Source organism: Crinia signifera, chromosome 12, assembly GCF_055691185.1.
Source record: "Crinia signifera chromosome 12, ASM5569118v1, whole genome shotgun sequence".
Taxonomy (NCBI): domain Eukaryota; kingdom Metazoa; phylum Chordata; class Amphibia; order Anura; family Myobatrachidae; genus Crinia; species Crinia signifera.
The window spans coordinates 70,684,278-70,705,516 of NC_139228.1; the positions used below are offsets into that span (position 1 = coordinate 70,684,278).

A 21,239-nucleotide genomic window follows, 5' to 3' on the forward strand; every position below is an offset into this window, starting at 1 on the left:
TTACCTGTGGCAGTGGGTCATGTAGTCAGTGCAGGGTGAGGCGGCTGCAGCACTGTATTACCTGTGGCAGTGGGTCATGTAGTCAGTGCAGGGTGAGGCGGCTGCAGCACTGTATTACCTGTGGCAGTGGGTCATGTAGTCAGTGCGGGGTGACGCGGCTGCAGCACTGTATTACCTTTGGCAGTGGGTCATGTAGTCAGTGCGGGGTGACGCGGCTGCAGCACTGTATTACCTGTGGCAGTGGGTCATGTAGTCAGTGCGGGGTGACGCGGCTGCAGCACTGTATTACCTGTGGCAGTGGGTCATGTAGTCAGTGCAGGGTGACGCGGCTGCAGCACTGTATTACCTGTGGCAGTGGGTCATGTAGTCAGTGCAGGGTGAGGCGGCTGCAGCACTGTATTACCTGTGGCATTGGGTCATGTAGTCAGTGCGGGGTGAGCAGCTGCAGCACTGTATTACCTGTGGCAGTGGGTCATGTAGTCAGTGCAGGGTGACGCGGCTGCAGCACTGTATTACCTGTGGCAGTGGGTCATGTAGTCAGTGCGGGGTGAGGCGGCTGCAGCACTGTATTCCCTGTGGCAGTGGGTCATGTAGTCAGTGCAGGGTGAGGCGGCTGCAGCACTGTATTCCCTGTGGCAGTGGGTCATGTAGTCAGTGCAGGGTGAGGCGGCTGCAGCACTGTATTACCTGTGGCAGTGGGTCATGTAGGCAGTGCAGGGTGAGGCGGCTGCAGCACTGTATTACCTGTGGCAGTGGGTCATGTAGGCAGTGCAGGGTGAGCGGCTGCAGCACTGTATTACCTGTGGCAGTGGGTCATGTAGGCAGTGCAGGGTGAGCGGCTGCAGCACTGTATTACCTGTGGCAGTGGGTCATGTAGGCAGTGCAGGGTGAGGCGGCTGCAGCACTGTATTACCTGTGGCAGTGGGTCATGTAGTCAGTGCAGGGTGAGGCGGCTGCAGCACTGTATTACCTGTGGCAGTGGGTCATGTAGTCAGTGTGGGGTGACGCGGCTGCAGCACTGTATTCCCTGTGGCAGTGGGTCATGTAGTCAGTGCAGGGTGAGGCGGCTGCAGCACTGTATTACCTGTGGCAGTGGGTCATGTAGGCAGTGCAGGGTGAGGCGGCTGCAGCACTGTATTACCTGTGGCAGTGGGTCATGTAGTCAGTGCGGGGTGACGCGGCTGCAGCACTGTATTACCTGTGGCAGTGGGTCATGTAGTCAGTGCGGGGTGAGGCGGCTGCAGCACTGTATTACCTGTGGCAGTGGGTCATATAGGCAGTTCAGGGTGAGGCGGCTGCAGCATTGTATTACTTGTGGCAGTGGGTCATGTAGTCAGTGCAGGGTGATGCGGCTGCAGCACTGTATTACCTGTGGCAGTGGGTCATGTAGTCAGTGCAGGGTGAGGCGGCTGCAGCACTGTATTACCTGTGGCAGTGGGTCATGTAGTCAGTGCGGGGTGAGGCGGCTGCAGCACTGTATTACCTGTGGCAGTGGGTCATGTAGTCAGTGTGGGGTGACGCGGCTGCAGCACTGTATTCCCTGTGGCAGTGGGTCATGTAGTCAGTGCAGGGTGAGGCGGCTGCAGCACTGTATTACCTGTGGCAGTGGGTCATGTAGGCAGTGCAGGGTGAGGCGGCTGCAGCACTGTATTACCTGTGGCAGTGGGTCATGTAGTCAGTGCGGGGTGACGCGGCTGCAGCACTGTATTACCTGTGGCAGTGGGTCATGTAGTCAGTGCGGGGTGAGGCGGCTGCAGCACTGTATTACCTGTGGCAGTGGGTCATATAGGCAGTGCAGGGTGAGGCGGCTGCAGCATTGTATTACTTGTGGCAGTGGGTCATGTAGTCAGTGCAGGGTGATGCGGCTGCAGCACTGTATTACCTGTGGCAGTGGGTCATGTAGTCAGTGCAGGGTGAGGCGGCTGCAGCACTGTATTACCTGTGGCAGTGGGTCATGTAGTCAGTGCGGGGTGAGGCGGCTGCAGCACTGTATTACCTGTGGCAGTGGGTCATGTAGTCAGTGTGGGGTGACGCGGCTGCAGCACTGTATTACCTGTGGCAGTGGGTCATGTAGTCAGTGCAGGGTGAGGCGGCTGCAGCACTGTATTACCTGTGGCAGTGGGTCATGTAGTCAGTGCAGGGTGACGCGGATGCAGCACTGTATTACCTGTGGCAGTGGGTCATGTAGGCAGTGCAGGGTGAGGCGGCTGCAGCACTGTATTACCTGTGGCAGTGGGTCATGTAGTCAGTACAGGGTGAAGCGGCTGCAGCACTGTATTACCTGTGGCAGTGGGTCATTTAGTCAGTGCATGGTGAGCAGCTGCAGCACTGTATTACCTGTGGCAGTGGGTCTTATAGTCAGTGCAGGGTGAGCAGCTCCAGCACTGTATTACCTGTGGCAGTGGGTCATGTAAGTAATGGTTTCCTCAAATTGAGTCTTGATCTTCCCCTGCTTCACTAGGATCTCATGCTTCTCCTCCTCGCTGCTCTCTCCCAGCAGAGTCTTCGCCTTCATCAGGACCATATCTAGGAGCAGCTTCCCGTCGGGCTCCAGAGAGCAGATTTTCTGCACAGATAATAGAGCTGATCACGATAAGAACACGTTCTACACTGTGTATAAATGTTATATTCTCCAATGGCACCAGGTATTAGGCAGATACAGGTGTCTGGTTCTATCGTGTGCAGTTATAGGTGAGACTTGCTAGCAGCAGGGACCTGCCTGTGATGTGTCTGTTCTACCTATTTCATCACTGAAGGAAGTGCCATGGACTAGCTGGATATGGCTCCCCGGATATGGGGGGGGGGGAGGACATTCTGATCTAGTCGCATAATTCAATAAGTTCGTCCCTGCCCCGATTGTTAGGGGACTGCGCAAGCGCATGGTATATTATGTGCATGTGCAGCTCCCCTTTGCCAATGGCTTCAGCGATCCTCGCAGCTTACCAAGCCAACCAGAATCACCCCCATGGAGTATCAGAGAATGACACTGACCCACTTCATCTGATGCCATTACAGAGGTTAGACTACGGCATATGAATTTACAAGCAGATCCTTGTACCTCCGACATGGAATGTGAGGAATGTTCCAGAAGGAGCCATGTGTCCTATTAACGACTTCTGTACAACTGTTCAACAAATCACCCTGGACAAGGTTTACATGTAACAGGCAAGATCACAAATCCCTCTGGGGACCAGAATAACTAAGAAGATAATGGATCCACAGCCCCAGGCACAGATAGTAATTTAGGTCCCCAGCCTCATGGAATTCAGTGTATGAAGTGCGTCATACAGGAGTCATAAATCCTCCTTATGAAATGTAACTTCAATAGTGCAAAACGCACAAGTACACACTGAACCCCCCCCCCCCACACACACACACACCCCCCACCCCAACACACACATATACACTCCCTCCCATATTTGGTGGGGTATCCAAAGCCTTAATAACCCCAACACACAGCCCTACTCGCTCCTGGTACATCAGAGCAGTTGTCAATGCCCCTCCTCCTTGACGGAAAAAGATAATGGAGGAGGGGCTTGACAACAATGCTGTCTGTTAGAAATTAGGAGTTCCTATGGGAATAACCAGCTGTGGGGATGCCAGCATTCAGAATACCGATGCCGGAAATCCCAATGGAGGGAATCCCAAAAGGTAAGTATATTTAATTTCCAAAAAAGACAAAGGTTTGCTAGTCGCACTAGGTAATATGTATGCAATTTGTAATATGGCCCCCTATCTCTTTAAGTTTTTCATATTTATTTGTGATGACTCACACTAGACAAAATGTGTCTACCTACAAGATGTGCTACCACTAGACAAAAATGAGACATGCAAGAAAAAAATAAGAGAACGCTTGTCTATTCGTAGTGCACCAAAAGAAATTCTAAAATATAACCTTTGTTTATTTACTAAACTCCTGGTTTTATTTGTCGCCTTTTTAGTAAATAAACTATAAAGGTTATATTTTAGAATTTCTTTTGGTGCACTACGAATAGACAAGCGTTCTCTTATTTTTTCTTTTATTTACTTTCTCCCTGCACGCCTCCCCCCCCCCCCCCCCACAAAATCCTCCCTCCCTATTGCCTAAACAGCATGGCCCCTGTGCCATTGCTACCTGCATCAGCAAATGCATTTCCCGCTAACTGCTCCACGGCCGGGCTCTCTCCACCGTAATGTCGCTGGGTACTCACATCACATAGCTTGTACCCAGCATTAATGTTTAGCGTGTCTGTCTGCATTTTCTCTACAACATCATTACTTCAATACTAGTTAAAAGCCCGTCAAAATGATGGCTTCTGCAATCTACTTTCACTTTGAGCTGTGACAGTCTTTACTTTGAGTGGTGACACTTTTATTTCACGTTGAGCTGTAACAGTTTTTAGCCCAAACACTCTCCCTATCTGCTCTTACCTCCAATCTCCACAGCTCCCCCTCTCCTTATCCTTATGTGACACAGGACTCACCTCAGTCTCTCTCAGCCTGGACTCCAAGGCTGATCTGGGCCCCTGCGTGTTGTCGTTCACTTTCAGCCTCTCGTGGATCGATTTCATCCAGGCTTCGGCCTTCTCCAGACAGGTCTCAAAATCATCCTGGGGTAGCTGAGTCATGGCATGAGGTGAGGCTGTAAGATACAGAGACTGGTATAACCCTTATGCTGACTGCATAACATGAGAGAACATTGGCTGGGTATACACCAGAACGATTTGGGCTCAATTCCCACAATTTCGACGCGTCCAACGACCGATTGTATGTAAATAGAGCAGAATTGCTGATCTGATGAGCGTCCCCTCAGGTCATTTGGAGATTTTACCACCTGCACTAAAGACTCGTCATCTACATTGGATTGGGTGCAGATTGTGTACTCCGATCCAATCATGTGACCGTCGTACAATTTCAGGAAATGGTTTCACTATCGTCGAACGATCATAGGCTACATAAGAGCCAGGGTATAATACATACCTGGCAGAGAGATAAAATACCAAGCAGCAGATGTACCAACCAGTGATGATGTTGTTATCACTCTCTATGAATGATAAGTGATGCTCCAGCCAATCAGCTCCTAACCATCATGTGTTTGGAGCTGATTCAGACCTGTTTGCTAGGCTGCGTACACTCACAGCCTAGTGAACAGGTCAGCGCCGCCTCCTCGCCAAACGCCCGGCCCTCATCCCGCCTCCCCTCGCTGGCATACGAGTGGATGTGTACGAGAACACTCCTCACATGCGAACATCGAACGATTTCTCTCCCCTTCAGTAATAAAAGTTTGAACTGACTTTTATTGCCGCCGCTGATTGCTAAAAAGGGGGCGGGCGCTGACAACACGTGTCGTCAGCCACCTGCCCAGAGGAAGCATCAACTCGCCTGCTCAAGTCCCTTGCCCACCCCCACCGTCCCCCCCCTATAGAGCAAACTGCTCGACAAGGGTATGAATTCAGACCCGACCGAATGGGTCTGAATCAGCCTCTTTATCTATCTCCAAGGTTTGATACATCTCTCCCTTAAACAGGTCAGTAATGGCAATTTTTAACAAAAGAAGAAAGCATGATTAAACTCTTTATAGAACGACCCTATTTACTAAGAGATATTAGTTTTTCCTGCTTAGTTTTGGTCTGAGGACTATTTCCCTTTTAAATAATTTGATTTGTTTTTCATGTTCCAGGTGGATGTTGTTGAAGTCTAGGTACACACACGCCATTTTGTGATAGTATGGCCGCCATTTTGGTTCGCAGAGTTGCGCAAATAAAGTTTCCATACCCGAGTATGTGTGACAATGTGGACCAGAAGAGTAGACATACTATCACACATAAATTCATAATAACACACTTACACGAAATGAAATATAGTTAAAAGGTTTAGAACGCCACACATAGCTTAGTTAGCCCTGCACACACCTGTCTATATCGTGTTTAGTACCGTTCCGCTCAGTTCATTATGCGAAGTATTCCGGTCATTGCGAATATGTCGCAATGTACATTGCCCGATAGTTATGGACATAATCCATAATCCAGAGACAGTTTCTGTTGTAAGTAGTTAACAAAGGAAACTAGCTCAAACCGGTTCTTATCCTTGCTGACGCCGAAACCACCAAACAAAGGACTCTTAAAGTTCACTCCCCTGCACCTGGTCAGACCAGGTACAGCGTCTAACCTCCAATCACAGTGGACCGGACATATGATCTCTGACCAATGAGAATGGCCTTTGACCTCCCCCTTCTGACCCTATAAGATAGGCGACCCGGAGCAGGCTCGGTCTCTTCGGCACATCTACTTTCCCTGGACCTTCCTACCGGACTATAGTTCATTCCTGAACGATAGTGAGCTCTGACCGGACTGCGCTTCGCTTACTAGATGACCACGGTAAACGGTTGCATTTTCATGGTATTTATTCTTATAAGTATTGTTGGCTGATTGTGTCTTGTATCTGTATTCTTTCCCCTTAGCAGAGTCTGTTTAGTATTCATTGTTAGTATATTGTATCACTTGTTATACCTGTTTATTCTTATTTCTGTAACCCCCTTTTGTCCATTAGGGACTTAAATACAAACCTTTTATGGAGTTCTAATCTCCTTATTTCTATTCAGTGGTCGTGTCTGTTTATTCGCATAATAGCGATAAGGTACATTGCGGACTCTGTCCTTTAAGGAATATTCGCCGATTAGAGACAAAGTACTGCGAAAGGATCTCTTATAAAGGTATTGGTTCTTGGTGTTTAATATACAATAAAAGGTACGCTACGCTGCACTACGTTTTGTTCGCACGTAGTTAGGTATAAAGGGTAAACAAGTTGCGGACACATTACGTAACCTGCGCTTTTCACTTATTGTATTTCTGGTCATATTTAATGCACTTTTACAATTGGGGTGCTCGCCCGGTCGTTTCACATTCCAGAACTCAGTACCAGGCGTGCGGATCGACCTATACCAGCAAAAGGGTGGAAGTATTTAAGTATTCATTTGTTTCCATTGCTGGATAGGCCGAGTCCACGGCGGTGCGGGGTTCGGGAAGTGCTAGCGCTGAACCCGGAGTACAATGAGTGAAAGCCACGTGTTTTAAAGCATATATTAAGTGTTTAATAAACTGTACTTCTGCCGGCCACAAGTAGTTTAACGGGGTATAGTGTCTTGAGTTGCTTGTTCATTACAGTATATGTACCACGTGCGATAAGGTTCGCACACGTGGAATCTGTGTTTATTATAGTACATAGAGGATCCCCTCTGTGCAAAACTATAATTGTTTATTGCTAGTTACCACAAAAACAGGGACTCCGCCACGTGGCGACAAGTCCTGGGCCTTTTGCAGTAACGTAAAGCGTCTATTGTGTATTACGCAAGGTGCGCGCGCACGTGCCCACATCGGGAAGGTTTCGCATCTTTGTACGTGGTTTACGGATTAAGTACGGGATTTATTTCGCATCTTGATACGTAACTCTCGGACAGAGTTAAGGGATTTATTCCACATTTGGGCGCAATTACTGCGTATAGCGAAACCCGAGCGCAACCTTGCAAATACACTATAGAACACGTGGGTGGCCGATTCATCGGCGGCCTGTGAACAACGCACGTACACACGTGGCTGTTCATTGGTACTGCACACGCAGCACACATAGGAACTAAAAGGTGAACAGTATTAAACCACTAGCTTTATTTAAACAGTATAGTAATATACTGCGAACAAAGCGGTGATTAATAAAAGAAAATAAGTTTTTTCTTTTTGTTCATTTTTTTTTTCATAAGCAAGCAACTCAAGCATTATTTTAATAGATTCCTATAGCTTATTAATAAGGGATTTATACCTGCATAAGAATCTAGTGAAAAGCTACCGGCCTGGGAAAAAATTTTCTGTACAGAAATATTTCAAAAATAAGCATAAGACCAAGGTGTAACTAGCGCCCAGTGTGAAAAATAACTGAGGCGGACGGGTGTGAGACGGACACGACCCAAGCGCAGTGTAGTCCAGTGTAGGACAGGTCCAGTTAGGACAGGGTGTACGTGCCGACGTACACATAGGAACTGCCCCTTCAGTGGAATTGATTCCGCTAGGAGGGTACAAGAAGATATATCGGAACGCACTTGTTTCCGATTAGCTACTTTAGAAATCCGATTTTTGGGGGTATAGGAAAGCAAGTTTGTTATACCCTGGAAAAATTGTGCCGCATCAAGCAAGTTGGCTAGAAGTTCGCTGCTAGTTGAAAGACTTGGTGATTGAGTATCATACCTCGTATCCTTCGCACCTGCTTGACTGTGGGATGTTCTAGGAAGCTGTAGAAGTGAGTGTTTGGGGAGCTCTCAGATAAGTAATAACCCACCGATATCTATTAAGCTGTGAACGTTTATTCCTGTAACTATGGGTAATAACGGGTCACGCTGTGATAACGTGCAGGATAGGGAGGAAGCAAGCCGGCCAAGAGGATCGGCTGCTTTTATTATGTGCAGGAAGCACGGTGAACTCACAGTTGTTTACCAAAATAAATGGAGAAAAATGACACAAGGCAGCAAGTTAGAATTTCCCAGTGTTGGTAGCTTCGACCCAGAAATCTTATCGGCAGTAAAAGATGAAATATGCCTACTCTCCAGTCGTAAGGAGAGAGTGAAGCATATAAATATTCTTAAATTGTGGCAGAAGGAAGGACAGGAACAATGGGGAACCAGAAGTCTGGCAGTATCTGATGCAATCAGCCACAATAAAAATGCAAATGCAACCGCTGCCACAATAGAATCAGCTCCCCCACCCCCATATGTGCCGAAGGGGTTAATATCTCATAAGAAAGACCTAAGTAATAATGTATCCGTTACTAACTTGTATCCTGTCTTATCCCCTTATAAGGAAACCCGAGAGGAGAACGAGCAGCTGTTGGCACTGGCCGTCTCCCATGCAATTAATATGATTGAGGGTAAAGCTCAACCCGCTGCTGGGGCTCCAGCACAGGAGGAGGAGGCAGCTGGTGCCAACGGCATAGAATTGGACTCAGGTAAGGATGCACTACACAGCACAGACACAGACGACTCCCAAGCAGGTCCCAGTAATGCAGAGGTGGTACAAACATACCCTGTACGCACACTGGAGGTTCCCTATGGTAAGGCAGACAGAGAGGGTGTGATACCTACCAGAAAGATGACCATGCTAAACCCATGGACACGGTTAGAGCTGCGGTCCATCATTACAGATTTCCCTGATCCTAGGAAAGATCTGGCATTGTGCCGGAAATTTGTAAGGGATCTAGGAAACTCTGATGAGCCCACCAACAAGGATTGGAGAATCATGTTGAGGGCCTGTCTCCCCACTCACATCGACATCCCGAAATTCATTCAGGATAGTGGATTGAAAGTGGATAAGGAGATAAATGATGAGATCAACCAGGAAAATATACGCCTGATTAACTTACAGTTGGGAGTATATTTTCCAGCGGCAGTAGAATACAGCAAGATTTTCACTATAAAACAAAAAGATGGCGAAACTGCTGCTGATTATTTTACAAAGGCCTTACTGGAGGTATCAAAATACACTGGTGTCTCCGAGCCTAAGGACGACCCCCACCTGAGGGAGATGATTGTCTCTGTGCTGGTGGAAGGGCTTAGGGAAAACCTGAGAGCCAGAGTCCAAACCTCTTTCCCAAATTGGCGTGGAATGACAGTGGATGCCCTACGGGAATCTGCTGTGGACCACGACCGCAACATTAAGAAGCACAGGGAACTGCAAACTGACAAACTGATGATGGTTAGCATCCAAGCCCTTACTAATGCCCCAAACAAAGCTGCATACCAACGAAACACCAGGGACACAGGTAGAAAGCCAATTATCTGTTACAACTGCAATAAGGAGGGACACATTGCAGCTCATTGTAGGTTAGGAAACCACAGGAGTTATCAGACACATAAGCGAGAATGGGAATCTCACAAAGGTGAGACACGGAGATACCCAGCCCCTAGACAATGGGAGGAGACAGACAGGTCACGCAACATGCCTCCTCCCCATCTGATGGCTGACACTGTGCTAAGGGCAACCCAGGTCAGACCATAGGAAACAGGTCATACCTGTATCCTACAGCCAGTTAGACTAACACAACACCTTGGAGAGGAACCCCAGGTGAAGGTTGATATAGCTGGAGTAAGGCAAACCTTTTTGGTTGATACAGGGGCGGCCAGATCTGTTCTCAACACTCCTCTTCACTTGGGTTTCACTAATCAATCAGTAGCAGCAATTGGGGTAACAGGAAAAATACAACATTACCCACTGACGAAACCAGCGGAGGTTACAATCGGGCCTCTGCATACCAAACACTCTTTCCTGTTGGCTGCAGCGGCCCCGACTAACCTTCTGGGTAGAGATTTACTATGTAAAATGGGATGTGTCATCTATTGCACTCCCGATGGGGTATTTCTGGACACTCCTAGAAATCTTACACAAGAAGTGCAAGATATGCTGGATAGTCCTCAGAGGCTAATGTTGTGTTCCACTGTTGTAGACTCAAATCCATCTAGGGTAGCTGAAATTACAGCACAAATACCGGGTTCCCTTTGGACTAAAGATGGACAGGATGCTGGGCTGATGGCAAATGTAGCTCCAGTAGAAATCCGCTTAAAAGAAGGCAGGATAGCCCCAAAAATACCGCAATACCCTTTAAAACCTGAAGTTGAGCTAGGAATATTTCCAGTGATCCAACGATTGCTCCAACAGGAAATCCTAGTTAGAACTTCCAGCACGGCCAATAGTCCCATCTTTCCTGTGAAAAAGAGCGGGGGGAGGGGCTACAGACTAGTGCAGGATTTGAGAGGGGTAAACAAAGTAGTTGAGAGCCAATTCCCCGTAGTGCCAAACCCAGCTGTCATCCTAATGCAAATCCCACCCCACTGTACTCATTTCACAGTCATTGATTTGTGTTCAGCGTTCTTCTCCGTCCCTTTGCATCCTGACAGCCAGTATCTGTTCGCCTTTACTTACAGAGGAGTACAGTATACCTGGACTCGACTCCCCCAGGGGTTCATAGACAGCCCCAGCATCTTCTCCCAGGCCTTGCATGATTGTTTGCAATCCTTTCAACCCATGAGTGGTTCGATACTGATACAATATGTGGATGACTTATTGTTGTGTTCTGAATCACTGGAGTCATCAGTGGATGACACTAGACAGCTACTGATGCATCTCTCAGAGACAGGACATAAAGTATCAAAGGATAAGCTGCAATTATGCCAGACCAGGGTTAAATATCTGGGCCACTGCCTTACCCAAGGGCTGAGACACCTCACCGACGACAGAATCCAAGCGATTCAGAACATGGTACTGCCACAGACCCAACATCAGATCCGTACGTTCCTAGGCATGTGTGGATACTGTCGCAATTGGATCCCAGGATTCTCTATTCTGGCATTACCACTACAAGAGATGGTTTCCTCAACTAAGCCAGACCGGGTCTCTCATACTGAGGAATCTGAGCTGGCTTTCGAGGAACTAAAGGTGAGCCTAACCAAGGCCCCAGCACTGGGAATGCCAGATTATGGGAAACCCTTTGAACTGTACGGAACTGAATCAGGTGGGTGTGCGGCAGGAGTGCTTGTACAAAAACATGGTGATGCCAACCGACCAATAGCGTACTACAGTGGCCAGCTGGACACAGTAGCACGCTCACTCCCAACTTGCTTACGAAGTGTGGCTGCAATAGCACAACTAGTAAGTAAGAGTGAGGACGTAGTGCTGGGACACGATTTAACTGTTCATGCTCCCCATGCTGTCTCTGCTCTCCTAAATTCTGCCCAAACACGTCATGTGTCCTCAGCACGGTTCACTAAGTGGGAACTGGCGCTGATGGCCCCAGTAAATATTACCATCAAAAGATGCAACACACTAAACCCAGCCACATTTCTTCCTCATGTGCCCTCCAAGGCACAAAGGGTGGAGGGTGATGGAAATGTTGCTGAATATGGTAAAGCAGAGTTTAGTGAGAGTGAGGACAAACATGATTGCATGACCTACCTGAATCAGACCTTCACAGCACGTCCTGACATAAGCGACAGCCCATTAAGTGAGGTAGACATAACCTTATTCACAGATGGTAGCTGTCATAGACAGACGGAGACGGGAGAGCTTTGCACAGGCTACGCGGTAGTAGATGGAGAAGGTATTGTGGAAGCTGAACCCTTAGGACCACCTCACTCAGCGCAAGTAGCGGAACTGGTGGCACTGACCAGAGCATGCGAACTGGCCAAAGGGAAATCAGTGAACATATATACCGACTCCAGATATGCTTTCGGAGTAGTCCATGATTTTGGAGCCCTATGGCGCCTCCGAAATTTCATGACGGCGGCTGGCACACCAGTGGCGCATGCGACGTACATTAGGAGACTTCTGGGAGCTATCCAGCTTCCAGACAGAGTGGCTGTTATCAAGTGCAAAGCTCACACATCAGAGAAAGACCCGGTGTCACTTGGTAACAGCCGCGCTGATGAGGCAGCGAAAAGGGCCGCATGCCCTGTAAATATTTTTACCCATCCCACCAACCTTTGTACACTGAACATGGTATCCACATCCAAACTGATAGACATGCAGAATTTGTGTTCCCCACAGGAAAGAGCAGTATGGAAGTCGAAGGGATGTGGCCAAGAGTCCACCGGACTTTGGAGAGATGGACACGGGAAACCAGTGGCCCCCAGAGCATACCTTCCTAGTCTAGCCGAGGCGGCCCATGGGCTGACACATCTTGGAAAGGAAGGTATGTGCAAGCTGGTAAAGGCCTACTGGTGTGCACCAGGGTTCGCTTCTCAAGCAGGTAGAGTGGCAATGTCATGCCTCACCTGTTTGAGGAAGAACGTTGGAAAAGCCATCCCAACAGAGCCATCCCACATCCCTCCTACAGAAGGCCCTTTCCAGGTAATACAAATCGACTTCATACAGTTACCACCCTGTAGAAATTTGAAATATGTATTGGTTTGTGTTGACATGTTTTCCAGCTGGGTGGAGGCTTTCCCCGCTGCCTCCAACACTGCTACCTTTACAGCAAAGAAAATATGTCAGGAGTTTGTCTGTAGATATGGTATCCCAAAGGTCATTGAGAGTGACAGAGGCACTCATTTCACAGGAGAGGTCTTCCAAATCATGTGTAAACTCCTGGGGATTAATAGTAAACTTCATACTCCATATCGTCCCCAGGCGAGCGCCAAAGTTGAGAGAATGAATGGTACTATTAAGAACAAATTGGGTAAAGTTATGGCTGAAACAGGGTTGTTATGGCCAGAGGCACTGCCTATTGTGTTGTATAGCATTAGGACCACTCCCAGGACTCCGCTCAACCTGTCCCCCTTCGAGATACTGTTTGGTCGGCAGCCACACATCATGATAGACCCACAGGATGATCTAAAATGTAATAATGAGCTAACTGTACAGTATATCCTAAAGCTAAACAAACAGCTAAGGGAGCAACAAAAGCAGCTGAATTTTCTGAACCCTGATATGCCTACCGAGAATTGTCATAATCTTAAACCAGGAGACTTTGTTATGATCCGAAATTTCTTACGCTCAGGTTGTTTGATAGACCGTTGGGAAGGACCGTACCAAGTTTTGTTGACCAGCACTACATCGATTAAAGTCGCAGAGAGAGAGACTTGGATACATTCGTCCCACTGCAAGAAAGCCAGTAACCCAGAATCCCAGTGTGCAGAGAGCGAGAGAGAAGAAGTGTCGCTAGAAGCATTGTTTCGGGAACACTGAGAAGCAGCCAAGGTCGAGCAACCTGAGCGAACAAAGGTCTAAGAGCAGAGCAAAATAAAAGTCCCCTGGTAGAGATGATGGAAGGACTCCAAGCAAAAGGTTCACAGTTATGCATATATGTCTTTGTTTTCTTTCTGTGTTCTTTCTTTCATCCAAAAATACTTGGTGGCTGCCACATTCTAGAGCGATCGGAGCGGAGTCCTGACAGTGTAATAATGGACCCAGATATGGGTGAGGTAGAATCCCTAAACCAGCTTGACACTTTGCCCATGACAGGAGAAGGTAAAAGGTATGAGGAAAACGTAGTTCAAGGGCTATGTGATGATTTATTGTCTGGTGAGTACTGTGTCTGTAGATATTGTCAACCTAAAATGGAAGAAGGATGCATCCAGCGATGTCAGTCGACCAGTAAGGCAACTACCGGCCAACATCCTTTGAGTGATTACCACTCATTAGTGGGTAAGGTTTTAAACCAAACAGAGTGCTGGGTGTGTTCACAAGTATTACATAAAAGGAGTAGTGTAGGCCTAGTCCCATACCCGCTTAATATTTCAGAGATAAGCGTATTAAATAAGGGGAGGCCATTGGATAAGAGATACCTGTATACCAGGTCCCCTAGTCTTAGATTACACCCATACCAAGTGGATAAATCCCTGGTATGTATGAACTTCTCAAGTTCCAGAACAATTGGTACTTGGGAAGTGACATGGCAAAACCAGACAATAACTTACTCCCAGCGTCCAGATGGAGAGCCCATAGATAAAGAATTATTGTTAAAAATCCGAACCAGTGGAAGACACTATAAATATGTCTACACGGTGAAGAAAAGTAAAATGATGGCCGGCAGAGTATCAGCCGGCTACTGTAATATGATCCTCCAGCCAGAAACATGTGAGGAACGAGTCAGGGAGCAGGGGACGGGGATGTTCTTATGGATAATGTGTGACAAGATAATGAAATACTCTGTCCCTTATTTTCTCCCTGACGATGTTTATTATATTTGTGGTAGAAGGGCGTACAAATGGCTCTCCATGAACTACGTTGGTATTTGTTATCTAGGCAGAGTGTTACCGGAAGTGATGACCCTCACACACGATGAGATGATGAACATACACAGAGGTATTTCTCCTCCTTACACTCATACCCATTATGACCAAATCCATAAAAGGGATTTAACAATAAGAAAAGAACCCCTAGCTTCTGAAATGATACACGAGTCGTTCGGTATCCAATTCCTCATTGCATTAGATATCACCCATACCGCCAGAGGAGTTATCAATTTTAAGTATATACAAGCATTAGCGAGCTTGGTAGATAACATAACTGAGATTTATGATGACACTTTTAGATACACTGGGAAGGAGTTGCAAGCGTATAAAAGAGAACTAGTCCAACATCGGATGGTATTGAACTATCTGACAGCCATGACAGGAGGATATTGTGTCACCCTCTCTACACAGTTTGGGGTGAAATGTTGTACATATATCACCAACAATACTGAAGACCCAGAAGAAATCATCGATCACCGGATGGATGAGATTCTTCAGCTTAAATGGGAATTTAGAAGGGAACATAATATCAGCCTGGCAGAAATAGGTAACAAAGTTAGCGAATGGACCTCCTGGTTGAATCCAATGCACTGGTTCTCTGGTTTAGGAGAATGGGCGCAGGGGATCATAGCTAGCATAGGAAAACTCCTTCTCTGCATCGGTGGTGCCATCATAGTCTTTGTGCTATTGTTCAAATGTTTAAAGGTGGTGACCCGGGGAAAGGCAAAACGTACCGAAATCATGAGTGTAAGAACGAGAGATACAGAGGAAGACCAGGGTTTGGTATATGACCCTAAAATCGAAACCACATCCCTTTAAAGAAACCATATTTGTGAACGTGTATATGTTGTAACCACCCCTGTTTTTATTTTTATCCCAAAATTGTACATTATCCTTCGTGACCCTGAGTAGATTGTTCGATAAATGCGGCCCATCGTTTGTCCATGATCCTGGATCGGCCGAGAGCAGATGGTTTACTCCCCTTATATGTGTATTTCATGTATCCCAATTTCTCTGTTAGGATTATGAATTTCTGTTTTGTCGTGTGAAATGTTTTGTATTGTAACAGTTTTATATTTACTGTTAAAGGGTGGACTGTTGAAGTCTAGGTACACACACGCCATTTTGTGATAGTATGGCCGCCATTTTGGTTCGCAGAGTTGCGCAAATAAAGTTTCCATACCCGAGTATGTGTGACAATGTGGACCAGAAGAGTAGACATACTATCACACATAAATTCATAATAACACACTTACACGAAATGAAATATAGTTAAAAGGTTTAGAACGCCACACATAGCTTAGTTAGCCCTGCACACACCTGTCTATATCGTGTTTAGTACCGTTCCGCTCAGTTCATTATGCGAAGTATTCCGGTCATTGCGAATATGTCGCAATGTACATTGCCCGATAGTTATGGACATAATCCATAATCCAGAGACAGTTTCTGTTGTAAGTAGTTAACAAAGGAAACTAGCTCAAACCGGTTCTTATCCTTGCTGACGCCGAAACCACCAAACAAAGGACTCTTAAAGTTCACTCCCCTGCACCTGGTCAGACCAGGTACAGCGTCTAACCTCCAATCACAGTGGACCGGACATATGATCTCTGACCAATGAGAATGGCCTTTGACCTCCCCCTTCTGACCCTATAAGATAGGCGACCCGGAGCAGGCTCGGTCTCTTCGGCACATCTACTTTCCCTGGACCTTCCTACCGGACTATAGTTCATTCCTGAACGATAGTGAGCTCTGACCGGACTGCGCTTCGCTTACTAGATGACCACGGTAAACGGTTGCATTTTCATGGTATTTATTCTTATAAGTATTGTTGGCTGATTGTGTCTTGTATCTGTATTCTTTCCCCTTAGCAGAGTCTGTTTAGTATTCATTGTTAGTATATTGTATCACTTGTTATACCTGTTTATTCTTATTTCTGTAACCCCCTTTTGTCCATTAGGGACTTAAATACAAACCTTTTATGGAGTTCTAATCTCCTTATTTCTATTCAGTGGTCGTGTCTGTTTATTCGCATAATAGCGATAAGGTACATTGCGGACTCTGTCCTTTAAGGAATATTCGCCGATTAGAGACAAAGTACTGCGAAAGGATCTCTTATAAAGGTATTGGTTCTTGGTGTTTAATATACAATAAAAGGTACGCTACGCTGCACTACGTTTTGTTCGCACGTAGTTAGGTATAAAGGGTAAACAAGTTGCGGACACATTACGTAACCTGCGCTTTTCACTTATTGTATTTCTGGTCATATTTAATGCACTTTTACAATGTAGACACCAGACCAAGGGGCCTACATTTCCTACATGTATTGGGGAAACAGACTTCCCAGGTGTTTTTTGCTATTAAAAAGTGCAAAACGCTGTTACACGGCGGTGATTCTCCCCCCCCCCCCCCCCCGCTAACATGTATTATGATGTCATATGTCATAGCGATCAGCATTGTTGGCTTGTGTGGAGTTTGTATGTGCTCCTCCTATTAGCATTTCAGTCTACAGCAGTCCTAGCTCCTCCCCATTTGAGATCTGCGAATCAGAGCGGAGAGATTACACCATGTGGGAAAATAAAAAACCCTTTCAACACTGATGCTTGAAATATGATTTTCAGTTTCCAACATTGGTGTCATATTATTTGTGTCAAATATCCCCCTGTGCTGGTCGGTGGCTGAATGTGAATTTGGTCTGGCACAGAAGGGGTTAAGTTTTGGTTCGCCGAGACAACATACCCATAGGCTGCTCTGAATATACCAAAATGATTCTGCGCATGAGACATCTGGCTTTAAACAAAAACACAAGTAACGGAAAATGCATTCTGGAATGTGAGCGCTGGGAAAGCCGACACTTCATAATTATCTGGCAGCGAGCCCTAGCTTAATACTTCCAGCAATATACTATGGGCCTTATTCTAGTTCACTCTTTCTGACAAAATCCTTCTTAGATGGACAAAACCATGTGCACTGCAGGGGGGCAGATGTAAAATGTGCAGAGAGAATGAGATTTGGGTGAGTGATTTTGTTTCTGTGCAGGGTAAATACTGGTAAATGCTTTATTTTTACACTGCGATATAGATCTCACTTTGAAGTAAAGCTCTACCCAAATCTAATTCTCTCTGCACATTTTACATCTGCCCCACCTGCAGTGCACATGGTTTTGTCCAGCTAAGAAGGAATTTGTCAGAAAGAGTGAACTAGAATAAGGCCCTATGTGTAGCTGCCTCATACACTGCATTGTACATTCAGTTTGGCTGAGGTTAGTGCCTACTATTTCCCCAGAAGTGTGAGCTGTAGACCATTGCCCCCCTGCCAGTACTCCGCCCCTCTGCCAGTACTCTGCCAGCTCTCTGTGCTGTTTACATTCACAGAAGGGTATGCCAGCATATAGCTCCTGCCAGTTTCTTTGTCTGTCACTGGGGCATCAGAGAATGGATCACACCCTAAATATTTTCCTCCAATCACTAAAGCTCCGAGCCAGGGCCGCGCAGCCTCAATTTTTCCATCCAGAAGTTTCGGATTAAGAATTTTGTGGGTAAGATGGGAATTTCCTGGGATGAACATTTGAGATGAACTTTGCAATATATAAAACAGTTTTCCTTCAAAGCCATATAACTGGCTGCAAATGCTGCTGGGACAAAGTTACCCGGGCACCGCAGCTGGATCAGTCTGATAGGGGGGAAATTGCATGCCACCCCTTCACATTTATATCCCTACACAGCCTAGGCTAAGGGGTGCAGGTGGATTTATGGGGAACCCCACACATTGTTTTTTCTTCTTCCGGTTTTAACTATTTATTAACATGTTTTGCAAATATGCCAAATTTGCCAGCATGTAATCCTGGATTTGGCCATATATCTATGTACGACCAAACGTGGCAGAGCTGACGGATAGCCCAGATGGCCGGACAGGCCAATGCACAGCTAGGTGTACTGGGGCAGGGGCATTCAGCCTGGTGAAGTGAGAAAATGGAAGTGATAATGCAGCAGCCAATCAGCTCGTAAACTGTTAATTTACAGGCTGGGTTACAAACACGACAAAAGCTGATTGGCTGCTGCAACCCGGTATTTGGAACACTGTACCAATCCGGGTCGGATTCAGGAATTTCCCCGCATACACTGCGGTGCCGACCCGCAGTGTAAACGGGGACTTGGAGAGGACATCATCTCCAAGCGCTGCGACCGCCGATCACCCCGTTGGGACCACTGGTTGTCCTGCTGGGGGTAAGCCCAGCACCAAGGTAAGCTGCTGGGCTGCCCCCAGCCTCCGTGCACTGCGAGCCCCCCATCCGTCCGTGAACGGATGCCGCACACAGGCATCCATTTACGACCTCCCTGCCTCTGCTGCTGCCTGCACAGTACAGCAGGACATGTTGACCGCAGGACTCTGCGGTCCGGAGGTTGGATTTCCCCCATTGCTGTAAACGGGAGCCGGGTCGGATAACCCGGCATAGCCATATACACTGCCGCCCTCTACCCAGGTCCTGCCCATGTTCTACCCTTGTCAGGACCTGGGGACCTTGTAAAGGGACACGTGTTAACCCCTTTTACACCGCCGTTGACCCGGGTCCACGAGGAAAAAACGGTTTTTTTTCAGCAGTGTAAAAGGGGTACTATTAGGAAAACATCTTCACTAACCTAGAATTCAGGTAAAACATTTCTTCAGTTAGACAATAAGACGCTGGCTGAAGACGCTGTGACATCCTGTTCTCACCACAACACTACACTGCGGGAACAGACTCCGCCTCTGTGTTCTTTAGCTCCGGTCACATCTGCAGATATTTCGGGTTGTCTGCATAAAATAACGTTCTGCTCAAGAGAAAACTGTACAGGAAACTACTGCAAAACTTGTCCACCATGAATATTACTTCCGTCATTAGTATATTAGTACCCGTCTCTTTTGCTAGTAGCCACAATTTTTTTTTTTGCCTACAACACAAACGGTATAGAGGAGACAGATTCAGCAAGTATTCTGGTAGTTAAAGGAAAAAAAAATATTCCACTGATCTTTGAAAGGACGACTAAACCAAAACATTTCACATTTGACGTTTTAAGCCTGAAGGTAAAGTGTCCTGTCCAGACCTATCCCCCTGTAATTACACACAGTAATACCTTCCAACCCCGGTATATACAGCCTAAGCCACGCCCACATACTTAGGTCAGCAGCATTATAGGATCTGTCACAGGACGCAAAGCTACATTTTTGTTTTGTGAAAGGGTGCGATATCACCGACGTGAGGTTTTCAGGTTTTTTTGAGCCGACTTGTTCATAATGTCGACATTGAAAGTGTTGACACCAGTATGTCAACATACAGTTTTTTGCAGATGTTCGGCTGACCCTAACTTTAGATATAACATTCTGTTGTGGACATGTTGACATATTGACATTATGGGATACGGTTGTATTGTTGACAGCACTTAGGTCGACACCGTTGGGTCGAAAGGTGGGAAGGTCGACATGGTTTTTCATGCCCTACCATCCACTAGGGCGTGGTGGGAGAATAATATAGTGTACCGAGCCTAGTGAGGCACCGTGCCCGAAGCATAGCGAGCGTAGCGAATGTTGACATTCGGGTAAAAAAAAACATGTCGACCTTCCAACCTGTCGACTTAACCCATGTCGACCTAACGCTGTGTCGACCTAAACCCATGTCAACCTTGTCCCCTGTGGACCTTCACCCATGTTGACTTAGACACCTGTCGACCTTGCCACCTGTCGACCCAACGGTGTCGAACTAATGACTGTCGACCTAAGTGATGTCGACAATACGATCCACACCCGATAACACGTTGACATTTTAACCATGTTGACATTTCTTGATGGCTTTATGTCTATGTTGACATTATGAGTGGATCCTGTGTACGAGGGGGTGGGTTTTTCCCCCCACAGCGGTTTCATATAAATAAATATTGGGAATTATGCATTTATCAGAACAGTTGGTTATCAACAAACATTGCACTTCGGTACAAACTTGCACTAAAACAAATCAGTAACAGCAAATAACTTATCTATTACATGTTACAGGGCCGGAATTTAGGGGTCAGGCCGCCCCTAGGCACCGCCCCTCTATTAGGCGTGTGGCGTAATGACATCACATGCATTGGTCTGGACTCAGAGGGAGGAATAACATATTGTACTCGGGCGTGCCGCTCGGCAGCTCAGCTGACCCCGCCCCTGCACGCCCATTCTATACACAGACAATAGGCTGTGTGTATAGTATATCCAATGGGCTGCAGTGGCTCAACTCAGCCTAAGCCCGTGGGCCTCTGGGATGCGGGACCATGATTCTTTAATTATGTACATAGCCAAGTGGCCAGCGGCGAGCGGTGCGGCTGACATGAATCATGGTGGCGGTGCCAGTCATCACTCTCAGACAGCCCACTGCATTGTCCCCATCATTCTATTATTCCACCACAGAAGTACAGTCACCCTCTGCCTCCCCCTGCTTCTTCGGGCAGTATTCAATGAGAAAAATTCTCTGTGTTTTATGGCG

The 21,239-nt window shown here is 46.9% G+C and overlaps 1 protein-coding gene across 9 annotated transcripts in view; it reads right to left on the reverse strand.

The window, feature by feature from the left end:
* Window positions 1-21,239, reverse strand: part of SYNE3 (spectrin repeat containing nuclear envelope family member 3) — a 115,933-nt gene that overhangs the window by 65,941 nt on the left and 28,753 nt on the right. For all 9 annotated transcript variants that reach the window (XR_014466226.1, XM_083166570.1, XM_083166573.1 and 6 more), the window contains exons 2-3: window positions 4,464-4,621; window positions 2,394-2,566 (exon numbers count right to left, since the gene is read on the reverse strand). Coding sequence is in view for 8 of the 9 variants with exons in the window: in XM_083166570.1 (XP_083022696.1) it covers window positions 2,394-2,566; window positions 4,464-4,607 (317 nt within the window). In the remaining variant the exon portion in view is untranslated. The remainder of the gene's footprint in view (window positions 1-2,393; window positions 2,567-4,463; window positions 4,622-21,239) is intronic.